The sequence below is a fragment of the Hyla sarda genome, chromosome 2 (genome assembly GCF_029499605.1).
Source record: "Hyla sarda isolate aHylSar1 chromosome 2, aHylSar1.hap1, whole genome shotgun sequence".
NCBI classification, from domain to species: Eukaryota; Metazoa; Chordata; class Amphibia; order Anura; family Hylidae; genus Hyla; species Hyla sarda.
The window spans coordinates 453,285,139-453,310,834 of record NC_079190.1 but is presented as its reverse complement, the minus strand read 5'-3'; the positions used below and the strand labels follow the sequence as shown (position 1 = coordinate 453,310,834).

The window sequence follows — 25,696 nt, the reverse complement described above, 5'->3', positions numbered from 1 at the left end:
ATGGTTTTTGGGGGGCATGTCACATTTAGGAAGCCCCTATGGAGCCAGAACAGCAGAAAAGCCCCCAAATGGAATACCATTTTGGAAACTACACCCCTCAAGGCACGTTACAAGGGGTCCAGTTAGCCCTAAGACCCCACAGGTGTTTGATGACTTTTCATTAAATTTGGATGTGTAAATGAAAAAAAAAAAAATTATCACTAAAGTGCAGTTTTTTTCCCCCAAATTTACCATTTTTACAACAGGGTAATGTTAGAAAATGCCCCCCAAAATTTGTGAGACCATCTCTTCTGAGTATGGAAATACCCCATGTTAGGATGTAAAATGCTCTGCGGGCGAACTACAATGCTCAGAAGAGAAGGAGTCACATTTGGCTTTTGGAAAGCAAATTTTGATGAAATGGTTTTTGGGGGCATGTCACATTTAGGAAGCCTTTGGAAAGCAAATTTTGATGAAATGGTTTTTGGGGGCATGTCACATTTAGGAAGCCCCTATGGTGCCAGAACAGCAAAAAAATAAAAATAAAAAAACACACATACTATTTTGGAAACTACACCCCTCAAGGAACGTAACAAGGGGTATTGTGAGCCTTAAAACCTTTACAAGTGTTTGACAACTTTTTGTTAAAGTTGGATGTATAAATGAAAAAAAAAATAATGTTTTCACTAAAATGCTGGTTTTTCCCAAAATAGGGGTAATAGGAGAAAATGACCCCCAAAATTTGTAACCCCATTTCTTCTGAGTATGGAGATATACCCCATGTGTGGACGTCAAGTGTTCTGCTGGCGCACTACAATGCTCAGAAGAGGAGGACCGCTATTGAGCTTTTAGAGAGAGAGAGAGAGAGAGAGAGAGAGAGAGAGAGAGAGAGAGAGAGAGAGAGAGAGAGAGAGAGAGAGAGAGAGAGAGAGAGAGAGAGAATTTGTTTGGAATGGAAGTCAGGGGCCATGTGCGTTTACAAAGCCCCCCATGGTGCCAGAACAGTGGACCCCCCCCCCCATGTGACCACATTTTGGAAACTACACCCCTTACAGAATTTAATAAGGGGAGCAGTGAGTATTTATACCCCACTGGCGTTTGACAGATCTTTGGAACAGTGGGCTGTGCAAATGAGGTCACTCTCTGTGAGGTGGAGACTCACTCTCATGGACTGCTATACCAACATGCTGTAAGAACTTCATTTTTTGCTTTCTGAACGTTCCTTGCTAAACTCTTTCATATTTTTTGTGACTGTATGTAATTTGTTTATTTTATACCTAGCACTGTGGTACCTTTTTTCAGATTAAATGTTTCATTAATCAGCTCTGGTCTATGATCTCTAAATATAGGAGCTCACCTTTCTGAAGGAAGCTCTGGTGAAACACGTTTATCAAAGGGTTAATTTGGTGACTTGCTGGGACTATTAGTGGATACCGAGAGGTCTGGTGGCTTTAACCCTTGCACCATCACACTCTCTCTAGTGGCTTTGCTGGACCAATAGGGCATGATCGTGACAACGTCTTATCTGCCCCTCGTGCATATCCAGCCCCTCCGCCACCACCACAGAAGTATCAAACATGTGGGTAGATCCCAGGGAAACCACACGGAGGCGTGCAGGGTATAGCATGGAATACATCACATTCAAGGCACGTAAACGGCGTTTGACATCTGTAAATTTGGCGCATCTCGGAGACACGACTTCCGTTGATGGTGAGGGAGTTCATGTCCCTAGCTTTGCGCAGAATAATGTCCCTTTCTTTGTAATGGATAATCTGGATAAGGACAGCGCTTCGTGGGGCTCCAGGTGGTAAGGGACAGGTGGGCACCCTATGGGCACGCTCGACCACAAACAATGGCGTCAAAGTCTCTTTACCAAAAGTAGTAAGGAGCCATTTCTCAAAATAATCTCAAGGGTCCCGATCCTCAGCCCTCTCGGGAACGCCCACTAGGCGCACGTTATTACATCGCAAGCAGTTTTCCATGCCGTCTGTGACTTAGCGGCAAGTGCAGTTAGATGGTTAATCACAAGGTGCATGTCCCGTTTGAGTGGAGAGACCTGATCCTCCAAATCACCCACTCTCTCCTCCACAGCGCTAACTCACTCGGACACCTTCTCCATATCATGTCGGATAAGATTGATGTCCTCACGTAATCTGCCAAGAGCACCTTAACATCAGTGTTGCCCTTAGACATGGCCAGGAAGATATACTTCAGCATGGGCTCAGCAGGTAGGGAAGATGCTGGAGGGGCTGGAGCAGCCACAGCCCCCAGACTGGCACTCGAGGAGTTAACAGTCAGCACCTGAGGAGTTAACTGTATGGTAGCAGCAGCAGCAGCTGTGGAGGGTGCAGGAGGAGACAATGACAGGGGAGACTCAGCAGGGTGAATAGACAGCTGGGCCAGCAAGGTAGAGGAGTCCCCATGTAAGGTAGGACATGCTCCAGCACATAGGGGGTTAATCACATCCTGCCCCGCAAGAGCACCGGCCTCTGGCCTAGTACTCACATGTGAGGATGCAGTGGCAACATTAACGTCCGCATCAACGGCGAGCCAGTCGGCTCCCCCCCAAGAACGATCCAGCCATGAATAGTGCAGCCCTCTCCACGTAATTACCAAACCTTGTAATAGGTTATGTGAACCAGTGCCAATCTACGAGATCCGCACTTGTTTACACCAGGGTTCCGGTCGTGTAATAGGGTCTTGACTTTTAACTGAATCTGCAACAAATCCTCAAGCAGTCTGTAATAGAAATGGCACTTCTGCTGACTGTATGGTAACGAGCCTTCTAATAGGCTCTGTAAACAAATGATGATCTACAAGCTCGGCAATTGTTCACACCAGGGCTCAGGTCATGTAATAGGGCCTTGACTTTTTAACTAACGCTGCAACAAATCCTAAAGAAGTCTGTAATAGAAATAACCATCCTGCTATTTCACACTGCAAATCAATGTATATGCAAAAGTTTTTCGTGCACTTATCCTTCAGAGCCAAGCACCTGGAGCTCATCACTTGACCAGGAGATATTCTGGAGCACCACTACAAGCAGGGATCTTCAGAGCATCAATACAGAATGTATATTAGACAACTGTTTAACTTTTCCCTATACAAAGAATTACATTGGTTTTATTAAACACACTTTCTAATTTCAACAAGAGAACTGCCAGGTTATAGGCGGATCTGGATTATCAGAGAGTCACAAATTTTTTTGAATAATGCACCCCCAAAAAGACAACCTTAAAAGAAAAAATAATATCAATATAGAAGTATTGCACATTAAATTTATGTTCTGATCAGGTCTGTCTCATAAACTCTCTCTTTTCTGTTTCTTCTGGTTTTTTGAGATAACAGATCACAATCTCAGCTCGCCAATGAGTGACGTCCATTGTGAAGAGTGGCAGATATCTGGCGGCTGCAAAGCATTGGCAGGGGAAGAGGTGGGGAAATCGCTTTGCTCATGAATACAGAAGATTTACTACAATTAACCACACTGCAGATAATTTTTGTGCCATTTGATATAACAGCCAGTGGACTCATTACTATAATACTCTGTTCTCACATGTTATACACTATTCTGATAACTGATCTACTATGAGTAAACATATTAGGCTTTCAATAAAACAAATTGAAAGTGGTGGGGGTTAGGTTTTAATCTCTTTGTTATCTCTGTAAAAGCTTTTTGGAGCAAATAATACTAATATTTTTTTATTCATATAGCGCACAGAGATTCCACAGCGCTGTACACAATCTAAATTAGCCTATCAGTATGTTTTGGAGACAAGATGATGTGAAATAAAAAATGCTGATTTACGTGTTTTGGCACAGCCACAGGAAAAAAAAAACCACCAAGGCACGACAAATAAACGGTCTTAAAAGGGAGAAAGCTTCAGTGTAAGCCGTGGATGTCTGCTGGCAGACCTTTAAGTAAATATGTGAGATTAAATCCCACACATCTGAACATACCCTTACAAAATAAAAAAATAAAAATAAATTTAAAAAGCACACTTACCTATTCCGTGGTGGTGGTAAAGCATAGATGTAACACCATCAAAACGAAAACCATCAAAACCATATTCTTCAATCCACCATCGCAAATTGGAGAGCAAGAATCTTAAAACCTCCCAGCTGAAAAAGAAAAAAATGTATAAACATAATACTAGGGATGGTCTGATAGCCCAAAAGCAAGTTTCAAAATACAATATAAATTTTAAGCATAAAATCCCATCATATAGAATATGTACTATGAATAATCACAGTACAATCTGATATGTTATCTAATGTAACCAAGTAAAATTTAGGAATTAATGAAATTCTATTATTTGACCTTGTGGCCAACCCCTACAAAAAGCTTAGGGTCTCCTGATTTTTTTTTTTACAGTTTCTTTCGTTACTTCATACGTCCTTCCGTACCTGCAATCTGAGGGTGCATAATTTGGTCTAAAAATTCAGGGAATCAGTCAGTTGTGTGAAAAATAGTGCTGCATGATTTGGGGAAAATGTGTGATTGCTATTATGGAGGTAAATATTGCGATTTCTATATGCGATTGCGATAGGGGAAATTTCACCATTTATTCTATTTAATGTCCAATCCCAAACATTGATTGAACATAAAATGGAGGGGAATTAATTCTTCCTCTGCATTTCATGTGCCTGCTATAGTATAGTCTCCACCCTTGTTGTGTTGGCTCTACTGTGCAGCACAACCGCATGGGAGGGAGCACTGGGAGTAAGTGACTTCCCTCAAAGCGCACCTGTCAGATCCAACAAAAAAAATACATATATTTTTTAAATATATCACTCAGTACCTAATGCTGACCATGAACATATAATTTCTGTGTGTCTTCACCTTTATTTATTTTTTATTACACTTTTAATTTAGCTCACTAGTCTGAATTCCTCTCAAAGGGAGGGGGTGTGGCCTCACCGTGCAGGGTCCCGCCCCCTACCTTAGTATGCTGTCTGCTCACATCTCCCCTAGCATTAGCAAAACTACAACTCCCAGCTTGTCCTCACTGACAGTAGTGGGACACAAGCTGACAGTGGGAGGATTTTTCCTCTAGCTGTGAGCCCTGCACTCACAGCTGTCAATCAAGGAAGTGGGTCCATGACATAGGTGATGATGCATGGACACAGCAATACTAGTATGTGTTCAAGCCAGCAGTGGGGGCATTTGTTTGACTGGCTTTTTCAGTATGAAATATTGAAAATTTTCTATTGAAAGCAATTGAAAAACCTATTGATTTTCCATGCATTTTTTTTTTTATATCTGACAGTGCCCATTTAAGGACCAGGAAGGGGGAATAGTTCATTTACACCTCGCCTTCTAATAGCCATAACGCTTTCAATTTCCCTCCTACAGAACAATAAGGGTGTACCACCAATTGCACTTTATAATTACATCATTTAAAAAATCTACACCGAAACTAAGAAACAAAAAACAAACAAAAGAAATTTAGCAACTTTTTTTTTGAGGGGGTTGGGCGCTAGATTCTACACAGTACACTTTTCAATATAAATGACATTATCTTTATTCTGTTTTCATTTACTACCTAAAAATTAGATATTTTTGTAAAAAATAAAATATGATCACAAATTGTTTAGACATTTGATTAATAGTTCAGACATTTTTGCACACAATACAACGTGTTTATTTCTGTTTACATTATTTTATTTAAAAATGGGGAACAAGGGGGGTGATTTAAACTTATTAGGGGAGGGGATTATTAACATTTATTACCTTTTCTTTTAAAATTTTTATTTTATTTTAAAATTTTTTAGGCCTTTGGGTGGTATTTGTAGTTTGGGGACTACTACTTGCAATCTTGTGATTGCAGACACTGATTAATGCTGTGCCATAAGAGCCTATAGCACAGCGCTGAGTGTGTGTGTGTTATCAGCACTCCATTATTACAGGCTGCCTGCATTCTTGGAGTGCTGATCGGACAGGAAGGAGGAAGGTAGGGATCCTCTCAGCTGATCAGGAACCCACGTGTGGCCCGATCAGCTCCACTGAGCTACCAGCACTTATTTTCAGCATTTTAGATGCTGCAATCAACTTTGAACGCAGCATCTAAAGAGTTAATGTCAGACATCACCAGATCAGTGATGTCGGGTGTCACGATCACACCCTATCGTTCCAGCCAAGACATTACAGAGAGTGTGATGGTGCAAGGGTTAAGGCCACCAGACCTCTGGGTATACACTACTAGTCCCAGCAAGTCACCAAATTAACCCTTAGATAAACGTGTTTCCACCAGAGCTGCCTTCAGAAAGGTGAGCTCATATATATAGAGATCAAAGACCAGAGCTGATTAATTAAACATTTAATCTGATAAAATGTATCACAGTGCTGACTATATAAAAATACAGAAACAAATGACATACAGGTATAAACATATATAAAAGAGTTTTGCAAGGCAAGTTCAGAAAACAAAAGATGAAGTTCTTACAGCATGATGATATAGAAGTCCATGATAGTGCTATTCTTAGGATGGTCTTGTCAGCTTGTGGCACAGCCTTGAACAACAGTTGAGTCCAGCATTTTAAGGCTTATCTGCTTCTATGGAGGGAAACTCCATTCCCCCCCCTCCCATCTGATCCCACCAGGTGGGGCATCTCTCTTCCTGACCCCTTATCTGTTTGATTATATGATGGGACCAGGGTGCATGACTTCAAAGGAGATACCAAACAGCCAGAACCCCAAACCCAGGTCTTAGGTTATACACAGATAAAATAAAAAACACATGTATGTTTCCATAATCAGGCCTTGGGCCTGACATCGGGCATTAGTCACTATGAAGCTAGCTCATCTCCAGAGCTTGCTTGATAAACTCGCTGTACGATATACGGCAGCCAGTCGTGAAAGGGTTACAACCTCCTCACAGTGTTAGGCACTGCTGGGAGGAGAAACAGTGGGCCGTACAATGGAGGAGCCAAAAGGCGAGGCGACAGGCACCGCCAGAGCCAGGCTTTGCTCCCGTGTTTCACCTAAATGTATGCTCCCGTGTGGCCCGGCAACTCCATTGTGTAGCCCACTGTTAGATAATTGCTAAATTTTGCAAAGGGCCACAATTTGATTGCGATAGATCGTGCAGCTCTAGTGTAAAATTCAAATTAGGACCCAACACTGCAAGTCAACAGTGACTTTTTTTGCATTGGAAAGGTCAAGCCTTGCATAAAATAGAACATGAATGGTTCTCAAAGAAACAAAAAAGGACAGGATAATAACGGGTACAATAAAATTAAAGGGGTATTCCAGGAAAAAAAATATATAATATTATATAAAAACTGGCTCCAGAAAGTTAAACAAATTTGTAAATTACTTCTATAAAAAAAATGTAATCCTTTCAGTACTTATGAGCTTCTGAATTTAAGGTTGTTCTTTTCTGTCTAAGTGCTCTCTGATGACACATATATCGTGAACCACCCAGTTCAGAAGAGGTTTGCTATGGGTATTTGCTTCTAAACTGGGCGTTTCCCGAGACACATGTCATCAGAGAACACTTAGACAGAAAAGAACAACCTTAACTTCAGAAGCTCATAAGTAGTGAAAGGATTCCGATTTTTAATAGAAGTAATTTACAAATCTGTTTAACTTTCTGGAGCCAGTTGATATATTATAATATTATATATATATATATATATATATATATATATATATATATATATATATATATATATATACACACACACATACCGTATATACTCGAGTATAAGCCGACCCGAGTATAAGCCGAGACCCCTAATTTCAACCCAAAATCCCAGGAAAAGTTATTGACTCGAGTATAAGCCTAGGGTGGGAAATACCTCATCCCCCCCTGTCATCATCCAGACCCGTCATTAACATCCTCATCATCATCCCCTTGTCATCATCCCACACATCCCCCCTTCATCATCCCCTTATCATCCCACACATCCCCCTTCATCATCCCCTTGTCATCATCCCACACATCCCCCCTTCATCATCCCCTTATCATCCCGCACATCCCCCCTTCATCATCCCCTTATCATCCCACACATCCCCCCTTCATCATCCCCTTGTAATCATCCCCCCCCCCTTCATCATCCCCACCCCCCTTCATCATCCCCACACCCCCCCTTCATCATCCTCTTCTCATCATTCACCCTCAGTGGTCTTCAACCTGCGGACCTCCAGAGGTTTCAAAACTACAACTCCCAGCAAGCCCGGGCAGCCATCGGCTGTCCGGGCTTGCTGGGAGTTGTAGTTTTGAAACCTCCGGAGGTCCGCAGGTTGAAGACCACTGCGGCCTTCAACATCATCCAGCCCCCCTCTCACCCCCTTTAGTTCTGAGTACTCACCTCCGCTCGGCGCTGGTCCGGTCCTGCAGGGCTGTCCGGTGAGGAGGTGGTCCGGTGAGGAGGTGGTCCGGGCTGCTATCTTCACCGGGGGCGCCTCTTCTCCGCGCTTCCGGCCCGGAATAGATGCGTTGCCTTGACAATGACGCAAATGACGCACCTCTGCGTCGTTGTCACGGCAACGTGACTATTCTGAGGCCAGGCCCGAAGCGCTTAGAAGAGGCCTCCCCAGTGAAGATAGCAGCCCGGAACCACTATCCCACCGGACCACCTCCTCACCGGACAGTCCTGCAGGACCGGACCAGCGCCGAGCGGAGGTGAGTACTCAGAACTAAAGGGGGTGAGAGGGGGCTGGATGATGTTGAAGGCCGCAGTGGTCTTCAACCTGCGGACCTCCGGAGGTTTCAAAACTACAACTCCCAGCAAGCCCGGACAGCCGATGGCTGCCCGGGCTTGCTGGGAGTTGTAGTTTTGAAACCTCTGGAGGTCCGCAGGTTGAAGACCACTGCGGGTGGGGGAGTTCACTCGAGTATAAGCCGAGGGGGGTGTTTTCAGCACGAAAAAATCATGCTGAAAAACTCGGCTTATACTCGAGTATATACGGTATATATATATATATATATATATATATATATATATATATATATATATATATATATATATATATATATATATATACACACACACATATATATATATATATATATATATATATGTGTGTGTGTGTGTGTGTGTGTGTGTGTGTGTGTTATATATATATATATATATATATATATATATATATATATATATATATATAAACTTTTTTCCTGGATAACCCCTTTAAAGAGTACTTGTCATCAAACCATGTATTCTAAACTAACTCTGATTATATTCCCTAACTACTCCAGCCCTTAAAAAAAAAATTCTGAGCTTTAAAAAGCTCAGTATCATACCTTTCCCCTTGTTCCCATTATGTGAGCTCCCAGCAGGAAAAAGTGGACGTTCCCCAGCAGGCGTGACGTCACTGAAGCCCGTGAGAGCTTTGCCTCGCCATGCCCCGAGGAGACCAAACTAACTGTTTGATTTGCACAGGGAACAGTACAGAGCCACCTAGTGGCCGTTTTTTCAATCACATTAAAAACATAAAGGTTGAGAATTTTAACAGCACATAAATAGCAAAGTGTCTTATAATTACATAATATATCAAAAGTTTGGTTTGGCGGTGACAGGTACTCTAAGATATTCAGGTTTCAGCCCTGAATAAAATCCTCAAACTTAATTTAATGCATATTGAAAAAAATAAATAAATAAAAAAAAATATATATAAAAAAAACTTTGTAAACAATGTTTATATATTTATTTATGTATTGTGAAAAAAAAATTACCTTTGGAAATTAACAGTTTTCATTTGTGGTTATGAAGCCTCTCTGAGGCTGCTTCTGGGTGTAGCCCTGAGACTGAACATGAATAGTAAACACAATTACAGAGCGAGGAGGAGGGGGAGAGGCGGAGGGAGGCAGTGAATAATGATTACCCGGGCCGAGAGCCGAAGAAACAGTGCTGATGTGACTATGTCACAGTGCCCGAAGACTGAATCTTAACCCTGCCCGTGCCACTTACTGCTAATTTGCATATTCAGAAAGAAGGATATATTAAACTAACGGAGCAACGGATCCAGGCAGTGTGAGCATTGTTTTTCTCAAAGTCACCTGCACTACCACTGGTTTGTGAGGGTAACTATTCTGACAGTTTCCCTTTAAACCGATTTGTAAATTACTTCTATACAAAATACTTAATCCTTCCAGTACTTTATTAGCGGCTTTATACTACAGAGGAAATTCTTTTCTTTTGGGAGTTATTTTCTGTCACAACCACAGTGCTCTCTGCTGACACCCCTCTCCATTTTAGGAACTGTCCAGAGTAGCATATGTTTGCTATGGGGATTTTCTTCTGCTCTGGACAGTTCCTGACATGGACAGAGGTGTCAGCACAGAGCATTGTGGTCAGACAGAAAATAAATCCAAAAAGAAAATAATTTCCTGTGTAGTATACAGCCACTAATAAGTACTGGAAGGATTAAGATTTTTTTTAATACAATTAATTTACAAATCTGTTTAACTTTCTGGCATCAGTTAATAAAAAAAAAAAAAAAAAAAAAAAGTTTTCCACCGGAGTACCCCTTTAATTCAAAATGACCCCATCCCCTTTAAAATCAATGAAGAGCTCACTGTGCACTTGTGTGAGTCCTTCGACTGAGATCTATCATAGCTTAATAAAGAGCAGAGCAAGCAGATCAGCTACAGTGACCACCCATGTCTTGAAATCTGCATATTCTCTTTTCTACAGTGAAAAGACTCTATGCCTCATGGTAAAAGCCCTGTAGTCAAAGAGAGAAGTGTCAGCCTTCATCAGCATAATTCTGCAGGTAACTACTGTCTACCTGTTTTTCTCCCATCTTTAAAAGGAAAATCTTTGCCTTCCCTCCAGCGACTTACTTCACTTCTCCACTTTGCTCCTATTATTAACCTAAGTTAAATTAATGTTCATTCTGGCATTTTCAACCTTGACAGATTCTCTGAAGTTTTCACTTTCATTTCCCAAATGTCATTGTACTTTGTGAGGTGTACTGTGAAACGTGTGGGCATATGGTTGCTTGAAAGATACTTCTTATAAAACAATTACATAAAAAAAAAAAAAAAGTAAGTGTTTCACCAATCAATGCTCAGTGCTATATTGCCATGGGCTTAAAGCTAGAGATAACCATTGAAAGTGGAGAAGTTAAAAGGTAAATCTTGAACAGGCTGCGCATTGCAAAAAACGAAAAAGGAATATTATGTTTTATACAGTGATAATCTGGTTGCAAAATCTGTTCCCCACCAGCGATTAGCTTCTCTTTCCCAGAATATTAATTAATAAAACGCTAAAAGGCAAGGTGACATTGAGTATAATAGAAGTGTTGTATGCCATAATGTGACAATGCAATGGCTTGTGTTCCTAGTAGTAACATATAATTACCAGCTGACATCATTCTAGCTGTTTACAATGCAGAAATATTGAATGTTATTATAAAAGAGAAATATTTTACATTATTCTGATCCTATTAGTATATAGATCCAAATTACACGTGTTTTAGATTCATATCAGGACGTCAACAACTTGGCTTATGAATAGTAGGTTTTCCAGTAGGGTTGTGTTCATAGAAAACAAGGCTAATATGCACGATTAATACTCCGATTTCTCAGGTTCAAATTAATTCAATACCACACTATTAGGGCACTAAATAATAAAGGTGGCAATTTAATATTGCTTATTCTCTGGGGATTCATTTTGAGGGTGGCTATCAATGGAACATACTCTGAATTAGGTCACAGTTAACAGCGAGGTATCACAGGGCTCTGTATTGGACCCTCTACTTTTTAATATACAGTGACCCCCTGACATATGATGGCCCAGACACATGATCATTTCAACATATGATGGCCTCTCAGAGCCCATCGTATGTTGAAGGCAGCATCGACATATGATGCTGCTGTGTGTCGGGGCCATCATACAAACAGCTGTCTGACAGCGCTGACAACTTCAGCAACTGACAGATAGTTGTTTAATGTCCCCGTGTGCCCCGTTCTGCCTCCTGTTACTCACATGCTGTCCTGCTAACTCACGCAGGCTTCCACTGTGAGCTCCGTGTAAGCCCTGCCCCCCCCCCCCCAGTGCAGCCATAGCCAATAGCCTGCAGCATCTTGCTGCAGGCATCCAATGAGCTGCTGGCTGCCCTCCCCTTCCTTTCCTATAGAGCTGTAGTCGGCAGGATCGTAATGGAGGACATTCTGTCCCCCCTGAAGGTATTTAAAGAACTGTACAGTACTGTATGCGATGTCACACATCACATACAATACATATACACACACTATACACCCCATACATCAATGTTTCCCTACAAGTGTGCCTCCAGCTGTTGCAAAAATATAACTCCCAGCATGCCCAGACAGTCAATGGCTGTACATGCATGCTGGGAGTTGTAGTTGTGCAACAGCTGGAGGCACCATAGTTTGTTAAATACTCCCCATACAATGGTCATCCCAGAACCAATTAGCAGTTTCCCATAGAGATATGTATTCAACATACAATGGTTCCGAGGCCCCAGAACCAATTACCATTTTTACATAGACATATGTACTCGACATATGATGGTTTCAATATATGATGATTCTCCTGGAACCAATTAATATCATATGTTGAGGGACCACTGTATTTGTTCAGAGGCGCTGTTAGTACTGGGCATTTTTAGCCCGATGCCCAAGGTTACTGTCTCCTCATCTGTATCTTCATCCAGAGGATGCAGATACAGTGAGATAGAGTGGCGGATCAGGGTCGGTCAGCTCCCTGCTCTACCCTTTACTCAAAGACTGCATAGACTTTTTTGCTTTGGTTTCCCTAATTCTGTATAAATGCAGTAGGGTTATAGGATGGACTCAATGAGCCTTTGTCTATTTTCAATCTTATTAGCCATTTCACTAAATGACCCCCTTTTAACATCACCATGCTGTTTGAGACAGTTCATTTTATATGTTTTAATAGAAGCGGTGCTGAATTTGTTAAGTTGTAGAGGACCAATCCTCTGATCATTGCATCTGAAGTATTGCTGAGGACTTTGAGAGACTTACTAGACAACACGCAGCAAAATTGTGGGGGTCTGATGAGTCAAGATGGCGTCCGAAGCTCCACTCATCTTCTCCAGGGCCACTTTGGCAATCTTATTCTATGGTTTGCCTTTTGGCATACCAATAAAGTAGATTGCCGCTATCACAGATCAATGCAATGCCTATTTATAGCACCGAACAGCAGCAGCAATCAAAATATTACTATAAAAATTGTCCCCCTGTAAGGATTTAAATTTAATTGAACTAATTTAATGTAATAAATTATAACTTTGAATAAGCCCCTCTCCAAACAAAACTAAAATAAATCATTGTCTTATTCCATTTTACAAAAAAAATAAATTATATATAATAATAATAATGATAATAATAATAATGATAATAATAATAATAATAATAATAATAATAAATAATAAATATATATATATATATATATATATATATATATATATATATATATATATATATATATATATAAAATAATCTAATAAATGTCAATGAAATATCAAATTTTGAAATTGCTGATTTTTGGTTACATCATATACCAGAAAAAAAGGAATAAAACATCATCCAAAAGTCACATATACGAAAAGTAGTATTGATAAAGACTACAATACATGGCATGAAAAAACGAGCCCTCTTTCATCCGCATATACGGAGAAAAAAAAAATTATAGGGGGTCAGAATAGGACAATTTTAAACATACTTATTAAAGTTATTTATTCATTTTTTTACCTTTTTAAAAGCAGTAAAATAATAGAAAAGCATGTAGCCGAGGTATCATTTTAATCTTATTAACCCACAGAATAAAGGAATATGTCAGTTTTAACATAAAGTGCAGTTCATAAAAACTTGAAAAATTCCAGCCACAAATAGTATAAAGTTTTTATTGTGCTATACATTTTATGGTAAAATGAAAGGGGTAATTACAATGTACAATTGGTTACGCAAAAAAATAGCCCTTATATGGGTCTAAGGATGGAACATTTTAAGAGAATGGCCCTTAAAAGATGCAGAGCAAAAAAAAAAAATGGAAACATAAAAAAATGGGTGTCCTTAAAGGGGTACTCCTATGGAAATTTTTTTTTTTTTTTTTTTTTAATCAACTGGTGCCAAAAAGTTAAACAGATTTGTAAAATACTTCTATTAAAATAATCTTAATCCTTCTAGTACTTATTTGCAGCTGTATACTATAAACTGTATACTGATCTATTTATACCCAGGACTGTATCTATAACAAAGAGGCATCCTCTATGTTTAGAGGAAAGAAGGTTTCTACACCAGCACAGATGGAGGTTCTTTACTGTAAGAGCAGTGAGACTGTGGAATTCTCTCCCGGAGGAGGTGGTCATGGTGAGTTCTGTAAAAGAGTTCAAAACGGGGCTGTATGCATCCGTTGAGAGTAATAACATTGCTGGTTATGAATACTAGATTTATAGGGACAGAACATTGATCCAGGGATTTATTCTGACTGCCGGGAAGGAATTTTTACCTCTAGTATGACTGTTTTTTGTCTTCCTCTGGATAAACTCCGTAGGGACTCATTAGGGATATAGGTTGAACTTGATGAATTCTGGTCTTTTTTCAGCCTCATGAACTATGTTACTATGTTACTACAGAGGAAATTCTTTACTTTTTGAATTTATTTTCTGTCTGTATGCAGTGCTCTCTGCTGACACCTCTGTCCATGACAGGAACTGTCCAGAGCAGGAGAAAATGCCCATAGTAAATACATGCTGCTCCGGACAGTTCCTGACATGGACAGAGGTGTCAGCAGAGAGCACCGAGGACAGACCGAAAAGAAATCCAAAAAGAAAATAATTTCCTCTGTAGTATACAGCAGCTAATAAGTACTGAAAGGATTAATATTTTTTATAAAGTAAGTTACAAAATTAAGAATTTATATAAGTCATTTACAAATCTGTTTTGGCACCAGTTGATAAAAAATAAATAAAATAAAAATAAAAGAAAAGTTTTCCACCGGAGTACCCCTTTAAGGCCAAAATGGGCTAGGTCCTTAAAGGATAGGGGATAAGATGTCTGATTGCGGGGGTCCCCCGCGGCAGCCGCAACCCCCCTCCCATAGGCTTGCATTGGGGGGGTGGGGCGTGAGGTCACGAGGTGGCGGGGCCGTGACGTCACTATACCGCGTCCCCTGTATCGCCCATCATCAGCCACGGAGCAAACATAGCTCCAGGCTGCTGATGTACAGGGGTGCAGAAGGAAAGATTGTGGGGTACTCCAGTGGCGGGACCCCCGTGATCAGACATCTAATCCCCTATCAACCTTTAAGGGGTTAATTATGTATTCATAAAAATAAAAAAAAAATCTGTAAATGCCTTTTAAAAACATCGGTTACAGTCCTGAAAGCACGTTCAGTACCGTATATACTCGAGTATAAGCCGACCCGAATATAAGCCATGGCTCCTAATTTCACCCCAAAAATCCAGGAAAAGTTATTGACCCGACTATAAGCCTAGGGTGGGAAATATATCAACCCCCCCCCCCCATGTCATCATCCAGACCCCCGTCATCATCACCCTGTCATCATCCAGACCCCCGTCATCATCACCGCCTGTCAATCCCTGTCCGGGCATGCTGAGAGTTGTAGTTTTGAAACCTCTGGAGGTCCACAGGTTTTTTTTCTACACACCTCCCCTCGGTGGGAAGGAAGGGTGAGCTGATCCGGGCCATCTATGCTGCAGGGACCGTCCAGTGGGGAGGGTTAGTCATTCCGGGCTGTCCGTTATCACCGGGGGGGCCCTCTTCTCCGCGCCTGACCCGGACTAGTGACGCTGCCTTGACGACGACGCACAGGGACGTTGATGTGCATTCGTTACTAGTCCGGGGCAGGCCCGGAGCACGGAGAAGAGGGCCTCCCGGAAAAAAAAAAGACAGCCCGGAACGACTAGCCCTCCCCACCGGACGGTCCCTGCAGCATAGATGTCCCGGACCAGCTCACCCTTCTTTCCCACCGAGGGGAGGTGAGTAGAAAACTAAAGGGGGGTCTGGATGATGACGAAGGCTGCAGTGGTCTTCAACCAGCGGACCTCCAGAGGTTTCAAAACTACAACTCCCAGCATGCCCGGACAGCCGATGGCTGTCCAGGCATGCTGGGAGTTGTAGTTTTGCAACATCTGGAGGTCCGCAGGTTGAAGACCACTTAGAAGGGATTGACAGGCGGAGAGTTCACTCGAGTATAAGTCGATGGGGGCATTTTCAGCACGAAAAATTGTGCTGAAAAACTCGGCTTATACTCGAGTATATACGGTAACTGCGATGGACAAAGATTTAGATAACAAAACTACAAGGCAATTTCTATCCAAGAACTGCAGCTATACAACATCATGACCTAAAGTGGTTGCAATAAAGTAACCATTATAAGTTACACTTGGCTTTCACGTCTGCCCAGGAATGACATCTCCATACTAAATTCACAGCTATTAGAATCAGAATAGAAATTCCCGCAGTGCGAGTCAAGTGAAAGTTGCATGGTATGTCAAATATCATACATCAAGCACCAGACTTCGCAATTTTTCTTCAAAGTACAATTAATAAACTTTAATAATTTAACTCCAGGACCGGTACAAATACGAAGTTGCTGGTGTCACGCTATTGCACAACTGGCAATCATTCTGTGGGAAGCTACATTTTAATGGACATATGTGCACTTTATGTACAAAAATACAAATTTTTATCATGCTGCTAATTTTATGGCCATGCTTTTTTATGTACCATGACTTCAACAGCACACTCGCAAATTAAATTGATAAAGATCCTATGGATTTGCTAAAGTAAGATTGCAGGAGGCTATAGCCGATGGTGTGAATTGCAGGTATTTTAATAAACAGAAACACAGCATGTAGAAAGCTCTGACTCTGTCGAGTAGATTACTTTTGAATTCAAAGGGATTATTATTTGAGTGAATTACATTGTCAGTCTGCTTGCGGTTGGACAAATATAAGTGAATGATGTGTTGTCATGATTAAATATATAAAGGAAAGGTATACTAGGCCAAGAAAATAGAAGCATAGCTGCTTTTTCAGAATGGAAAATACAAATACTGACTGTAACAAAGGTAACCTAACCTAAAACGAATGGAATACATATTTTGTAACAGAAGCAGCAATTTAAGAAAAAGCAACAAAGTATTCAGTTATTGTTCTGTATTTGTATACAGTGGTTCATCAAATTACAATATGAATTGGTTCCAGGACGAAACCATTGTATGATGAAACCATTGTATGATGAGAATTCGGGTAGAAAACAGACATTCGATTGCTTCTCAGCATAATATCAAAAACTAACAGGTTGTTAGTATACATTTTTGATCAAAAAGTACAAGCCCACTCGCCACGTCAAGGCCACCTATTCAGTGTGGGTCCCCAACGTCCCTAGCATAAAATGGCGCAGCACTGGGCGGCGACCACCACCACCGCGACACCAGTGCCCACGGGGGCACTTCATTGTATGATGAGACCATGGTATGATGAGACCATAACTCTTTAGAAACCTGGTAATTGGTTTTGGAGCCCCTAAAATGTCATCCAAAAGTGAGGATTAAAAATAGGTAGACAACTTAGAAAAGAAAAATAGGTAGACAACTAAGGCTGGGTTCACATCACGTTTTCTTAACTACGGTTCCCGCATATGGCTGGGAGGAGGGGGGCAGGGCTTAATCGCAGCACCCACACTCAGCCGTATTCGGGAACCTTATTTAATGCATGTCTATGAGCCGACCGGAGTGAACCGCAAACTCTGGTCGGCTTCGTTTTCGTCCGTATGCGGTTTCCAGACCGTAGGCAAAAATGCGGTCGACCACGTTTTTGCCTGCGGTCGGGAAACCGCATACGGACGAAAACGAAGCCGACCGGAGGCTGCGGTTCACTCAGGTCGGCTCATAGACATGCATAAAATAAGGTTCCCGAATACGGCTGAGTGCGGGTGCCGCGATTAAGCCCGCCCGCCTCCTCCCAGCCGTAACAAAATGTGGTGTGAACCCAGCCTAATACAGATAAAGCAAGTCCTTACACATAAAAGTAAGAGAGATCTGCTGGAAATCACTGCCTATGTAGAGGACAGGAGCTTTTTCAGGGTCCTGTACAGTAGGGATCGACTGATTATCGGTTTGGCTGATATCATCGGCCGATATTCACGATTTTGGACTTTATCGGTATCGGCAATTACCTTGCCGATAATCCGATAATGACCCGAACCCCGCCCCCATCACTGTGCCGCACCACCCACCGCGCCCCCCCCCCCCAATGCGCACCCCCCCCCCCCACCACCACATCGCCCCGGCCAGAGACCGCTGCCGCTCCCCAATTGCCTCCCCCATCCCCCGGTTTTATAATTACCTGTTCCCGGGGCCCGGGCTACTTCAAGCTCCTGCGGCGTCCTGTCTTACGCTGTGCGCAATGACGAGTGACGTCCTCAACACAACGTCACCGTCAGTGCGCACAGTGACAGCTCAGGAGGACGCCACCGGAGCCAGAAGGAGCGTGGACCCCGGGCCCCGGTAATTATAAAATCGGGAATGGGGGAGGCAATGGGGGCAGCAGGGGTCTCTGGCCGGGGCAGTGCAGTGGTGGGGGGTGGAGTCGAGGTGGCAGTGATAGGACTCAAGAGGACATCCGGACAGGCAGGGGGAGAAAAGCGGGTGGCGGCGGCCGTCTCTGGCACCGCAAAAGCCGCTGCAAACATGCTCCGGGGACTGATTTTAACTGGGGTGCTGTGTGCAAGATCACGGGGGTCCCCAGCGGCGGAACCCTGCAATCAGGCATCTTATCCCCTATCCTTTGGATAGGGGATAAGATGTGTAAGTGCCGGAGTACCCCTTTAAGAGTCCAAATTGTATGATAAAAAGCACTAAACTACAATAGCTGGACTATGCAGAGTGTCAGAGAAGAAGGAAACAGCAACTGTATACTTTAAAAGTATGTCAATGAATAACATAGCTACCACTTTCATTATAAAACAAATAAAATAAAACTGAAAACCATGCACCAAAAGTCATTTGGAAGGATACCCTGTTGAAGAGAAAAACAACTATGCAGAGATTAAAGGGTTATCCATCCTGTAAATATGATGGTGTACCCTTTGGCCATCATTAGATCAGTAGGATCTAACGACTGACACCCCGACAATAAACTGTTTGAACGGGGTGCATCACTCATTCTTGCATCGCCATACAATTTGCAGTGGTGGCGCAAAGACCTGCAGTGCTGCCCCATTTCCAAGAGTCACTGCCCTTTTATACAGTTAATTAGTGGAGGTGCCTGCAGTCAGAACCCAAGTGTATCTAATACTTTTGGCTTATCAGGAGGCTAGGCTATCAATTGTTACAAGCTAGACAGCCCCTTAAAATGTACTGTATTCCAATGCATACTGCCCCAACATGTTTAAAAAGGACATTCTTGCATTCATCAGGTCAGTGAGGCTATTGATATACATTCAATGTACACATGCATCTCTCCAGTAAAGGTAGTTCTAAGGTGCAGATTGTTCTTGCAAGTTTGGTATGTATCCTTTAGGCTTTTAAAAATAATGGCTTTTTCCTCAGCATAGGTCATCAATATTATACATTTTAGAGTAAAACTAGCAGCAGCACCCTCACCAATTGCAAGCATTGATGACAGCACAGGTAGCACAAAATTTGGTTAAGTAGAACATGAGGTCCTCATTGACACTGATAATAAAGATATGTCCCCACTAGTCAGGTAGGGAATCCCCCCTCCCACCTATTAGGTAGAAGCCCCCAGTATGTAGGTAAGGAATTACCTCTATTAGGTAAAAATAAAACTGTAAATAGATAATCCCTTATTAGGTAGAAGCCCCCAGTAAGCCACCCCCATATCTGGTAGAAACCCCAGTAGGTAGGTAAGGATCTCCTCTATTAGGTAGAAGCCCCGCTAGCTATAGAATCCCATTGATTAGGAAGAAGTACCCAGTTTGTAGAAAATCCTAACCTGTTAAGTTGTAGTCCCCAATAGATAGGTAGTAAGGTAGGTGAGGAACCTACTATTAGGCAGTGTAAAAATATGTTAGGAGATGTATTTATTTTATATACAATATCATTGTAACCTATGGTTCAAGGTAATTGTGTAAGATGGCTGAAATGACCTTTGGAAAAGTTAAATTGATCTACCAGAATGCTATAGATAGAAGAGATATTTCATGACATAGTATATACTATTTCAGGGGAATAGACACATAGTCACATTGAGACTTCAGAGAAGTACCATATATGTAAGATTAGTAGTATCCAATCAGATAACAAGGTAACCATGACCTATGTATACACCCATCAGAATAGATATATATATATATATATATATATATATATATATACAGATCTTTCTGGAGGGATTGTGCTGTCAAACGTGGGTTTTGTATTGTTTTTCTCACAATCCTGCAAGCTGTTTTGTCTGATATTTTTCTTGGTCTTCCAGATCTTGCTTTAACTTCCACTGTTCCTGATGGTTGCCATTTCTTAATTAAATTCCGAACAGAGGATATTGACATCTGAAAATGTTTTGCTATCTTCTTATAGCCTTCTCCAGCTTTGTGAGTGTCAACTATTTTCAGTTTCAGATTTCTAGACAACTGCTTAGAAGAACCTATGGTGCCGATTGTTGGGGCATGGTCAGATGAGTCTGGGCATTTAAAACCTTTGAGATTGACATCACCTGGTCTTCCCAGATGATGATTGAGAACAATCCATGACACTGGCAGGTCTCAGCTTTGCAAAGGGGGCAGTGCATGCTATAAATTCTGCAGGGTGCCCAAACTTTTGCAGATGCCATTTTTTTGTTTTCTGTTATTTTGAAAGTGTAAATGGAAATTAAATCTACCTTTTGTTGACATATTATAAGAATGTCTAATCTGTAATTTGATGCCTTTTGGAGATTTTTCCATCTTTCCTTGGCTTCTTTATGCACATTAATACAAATTTTTACCTGGGGTGCCCAAAATTTTGATCACCACTGTATTTATGGATAGTAAACACAGGATTACTTAGGATAAACATGCCCACATATGTAAAGGACACACTTCAATCATAGTAAACACCCCCATAGTTATGGTATATAAGAAGGGTCGTCTGTAATACAAAGATGCAACACAAAGAATCAAGGAGGAAGGAAGGCGGGGCCAAGCCAGACCAGACCAAGCCAGCCTGATGACAGAGGCTAACAAAGGAGGCCATCTTAGAAGGACTTCAAGATTGATTCAGCTGGTGAGATACGTCTAAGGACATGCCTATATAACCTTCCTACTGTATCTACTGTATGCTAAGGACTGTCATTACATGAAGAGGTCTTGTTTTCATGTCTGCCATGTCAAGAAGATTACAATAAATGTATGTTTTTTTCATACAATCAAGAACTCACTTATTCTCAATGGTGACTGTGTCATAACGATGACCGGTATATTTAACAGGCAGATGCTTCCATTAAGTACACTGCTCAAAAAAAAAAAAAAAAGGGAACACAAACACCACAATTTAACTCCAAGTCAATCACACTTCTATGAAATCACACTGTCCACTCAGGAAGTAACACTGATTGACAATCAATTCCACATGCTGTTTTGCAAATGGAACAAACAGGTGGAAATTATAGGCAATTATCAAGACACTCCCAATAAAGGAGGGGTTCTGCAGGATGTGACCACAGACCACTTCTAAGTTCCTATGCTTCCTGGCTGATGTTTTTGTAAATTTTGAATGCTGGCGGTGCTTTCACTCTAGTGGTAGCATGAGACGGAGCCTACAACCCACACAAGATGCTCAGGCAGTGCAGCTCACCCAGGATGGCACATCAATGTGAGCTGTGGCAAGAAGGTTTGCTGTGTCTGTCAGCGTAGTGTCCAGAGCATGGAGGCGCTACCAGAACACAAGTCAGTACATCAGGAGACATGGAGGAGGCAAGAACCCAGCAGCAGGACAGCTACCTCCACCTTTGTGCCAGGAGGAGCACTGCCAGAGCCCTGCAAAATGACCTCCAGCAGGTCACAAATGTGCATGTGTCCACTCAGTCAGAAACAGACTCCATGAGGGTGGTATGAGGGCCCAACATCCACAGGTGGTGGTTGTGCTTACAGCCAAACACTGTGCAGCATGTTTGGCATTTGCCAGAGAACGCAGAGATTGGCAAATTCGCCACTGGCACCCTGTGCTCTTCACAGATAAAAGCAGGTTCACACTGAGCACGTGACAGACATGACATGAGTTTGGAGATGCCACGGAGAACGTTCTGCTGCATGCAACATCCTCCAGCATGACTGGTTTGGCGGTGGGTCAGTAATGGTATGGGTTGGCATTTCTTTGGGGAGCCGCATAGCCTTCCATGTGCTTGCCAGTGGTAGCCTGACTGCCATTATGTACAGAGATGAGATCCTCAGACCCCTTGCGAGACCATATGCTGGTGCGGTTGGCCATGGGTTCTTCCTAATGCAAGACAATGCTAGACCTCATGTGGCTGGAGTGTCAGCAGTTCCTGCAAGAGCAAGGCATTAATGCTATGGACTGGCCCGCCAGACCAGAATCCGATTGAGCACAACTGGGAAATCATGCCTCGCTCCATCCACCAATGCTACGTTGCACCACAGAATGTCCAGGAGTTGGGGGATGCTTTTGTCCTGGTCTGGGAGGACATCCCTCTGGAGACCATTCCGCCACCTCATCTGAAGCATGCCCAGGCATTGTAGGGAGGCCATACGGGCACGTAGAGGCCACACACACTACTGAGCCTCGTTTTGACTTGTTTAAGGACATTACATCAAAGTTGGATCAGCATGTAGTGTGATTTTGCACTTTGATTTTGAGTCTGACTCCATATCCAGACCTCCATAAGTTGATAAATTTGATTTCCATTGATAATTTTTGTGTGATTTTGTTGTCAGCACATTCAACTATGTAAAAACGAAAGTATTTCATATAATTAGTTCATTCATTCAGATCTAGGATGTGTTATCTTAGTGTTCCCTTTATTCTTTTAAGCAGTGTAGTTTCCCCCAATAAGTTCCCTCAAAATTAAACTAAAAACCCCACTCACCTAACTTCCACTACCATGCTGACGCCTCTACATCCTTCTTCTACTCATGCAAATGCCCGGGATCGACAGTGGTATCGATACAGGTACTTTAAAATTTAACATGCCCCATGTAAACTATAAAAAGCTTCAGCCCATGCTTCGCACAGTCGCCTCTTCTAACAGATGACTGCCAGAGATGATAGAAGTCAAACCAACACCAATGCTGATAACCTAGGCTATACATTTTGAAAGCTTGGATAACCCTTTTAAGAAGCAATATAGATATGACTTGCAACTAAAATACATAATATATGCAACTTCACAGTGTGTGATTATATACATTTATTGCTTCAGTGCAAAGAAAAGAATTACAATACAGGCCTGGTGGGATCCCGATACTTCTGCTCAGCAGAAAACATACAGCTTTGTGGAATTGTAATGAGCCGTCCACAGAAAAAGCAAATGGGAGGGGAAAAAAAAAAGCAATCAACATTTTAGCACATTATAAATTATCTCAGTGCCATAGAATTTAGATGATAGCTTTATAGCTGATAGCTGGCTGATCTATCACTTATTAATACGTAGAAAATCGGAGCACTAATAAGGCAACATAACTTTGATCTTCTGGAACATAAAAAAAAAAAAAAAAAGCCACTGATGACATGATGTGGCTATTAGAGATCGACCGATTATCGGTTTGGCCGATTTTATCGGGCGATATTCACGATTTTGGACGTTATCGGTATCGGCAATTACCTTGCCGACAATCCGATAATGCCCCCCGCACTGCCCCACACCCCCCACCACCGCACCGTGCCGCACCCCCCACCGCACCGCCCCAGCCAGAGACCGCCTCCGCCGCTGCTCCATTGCTTCCCCTATTCCCAGTTTTATAATTACCTGTACCCGGGGTCCACGCTTCTTCTGGCTCCTGCGCGTCCTGTGTTACGCTGTGTGCTGCGCAGCGCAATGATGAGTGACGTCCTCAACGCGACGTCACCGTCAGTGCGCACAGTGACAGCTCAGGAGGACGCCGCAGGAGCCAGAAGAAGCGTGGACCACGGGCCCCGGGAACAGTTAATTATAAAACCGGGGATGGGGGAGGCAATGGGGCAACGGCGGCGGCGGTCTCTGGCTGGGGGATGGTGGCGGTGATAGGACTCAGGACCCAAGGACAGGCAGGGGGAGAGTAGCGGGTGGCGGCGGTCTCTGGCACCGCAAAAGCCGCTGCAGTTCATTGATTTAAAGCGCCCGCTTTGAATCAATGATCTGCAGCGGTGTCACCGGGGGGATAAATAGCTGTTCACTTATACCGGAATATCGGTATAAGTTATCGGCTATCTGCCCTAACCTCCAAAGAGTATCGGTATCGGCCCTAAAAAAATGATAGTGGTCGATCCCTAGTGGCTATGCTAAAAAATATATAAGCAATTTTTAGCCACATCATGAACTCTCAATATAGAATTAGTTTAAATAAATAAAAGGGTGGAGAGAATGGAAGATCCAATGCATGCTGGTGTTGCTGAGTTCACAGATTACTCTACATGTGTTGTAGTATTGTGTTAGTGTACAGCATAGATGTTTTTTACAGATCACTCTGCAGAAATATTGTAAATGTAGTTTTAGTTTTTAAGGGATATAATAAATGCAAGGGAATGGACAATTAATGCGTCATTGGCCAAAATAAATTATTCCAAAAATAAGCAGCTAGGTTTACTGTCCCCTAGGTTAAGTTAGAACTAGGACTACAAGGGATTTGCAGTCTCTTTGACTTTTCCGGATGGACAAACAGGAACAACAAAGTTCTCCATCCACTCCACTAATTTGTCAAATTCCAGAGTATTCGCCAAATAGACAGGTATGTCATCATTACAGAGCTCTCATAGGGCATATGTGTTTATCCAAGTTGTGGACATTTACTGGTAAAAAAATATATAAATGAATAATAAATCTAGAAAGAAATCCTTATCAAGTTTGCTTTTTTTCCTTGCAGCTCTGACATCATGTTGAGCTCTCATCTCTGCTCCCCCCCAATCCCCCCCCCCCCCCCCCCCCGTTTGCTCAGGAGGAGACTATCAATCTAAAAGGTGGGGAGTTTATATTACTACTCGTTAGATTTTAAGGCAGCAGGAAGAAGTGAGCCTGTTCTGACAAACTATTGAGACTGAGAAATGCTTCTTACTGCCTTAAATCTAATGAGCAGCAATACAAGCTTCTCCTCTTTGCATCAATGGTCTGCTCCTGAACAGATAGGAGGGGGAGAAGAAGCAGAAAAGGGAGCTCTGCCTTCAGAGTGTGATGGGACATCACAGCTACAAGGCAGACAGCTCAGCTAATAAAATATATGTCCAGTATGTTACTTTATTATACTTTTTGACACCATACACAGGTCGTTTATTTCGCTGGACAACATATTCAAGCACAGTTGACAGACTCTTAGAGGGGGTGCATCACTGGACTGAGAGAAGAAGGATGGTTTTTCAACGTACTGCCCATCATCTAGGTCGTTCTAATTAAGCTGTGAGGATGTGTAAGGAGCAGTGGTTACATGAGGGCACATAAGGCAAACAGGCTCTTGATGGCCCGGACAGACCACATGTAAAGAACATCATTGGATTCACTGACAAACATGAGAAACTTCCTAAAATGTTCTTGTCCATCATGCAAACACAGGTAGCTTCTTCATTACACACCTATCTCTGCACTGACAATTTCCATGCACTATTCAAA

General features: G+C 42.2%; 1 protein-coding gene across 1 annotated transcript in view; it reads right to left on the bottom strand.

The window, feature by feature from the left end:
* The window catches only part of GBE1 (1,4-alpha-glucan branching enzyme 1), a 264,980-nt gene that overhangs the window by 117,148 nt on the left and 122,136 nt on the right, over positions 1-25,696 (bottom strand). Inside the window, exon 9 of the mRNA XM_056559362.1 lies at positions 3,986-4,101. Coding sequence (XP_056415337.1) covers positions 3,986-4,101 — 116 coding nt within the window. The remainder of the gene's footprint in view (positions 1-3,985; positions 4,102-25,696) is intronic.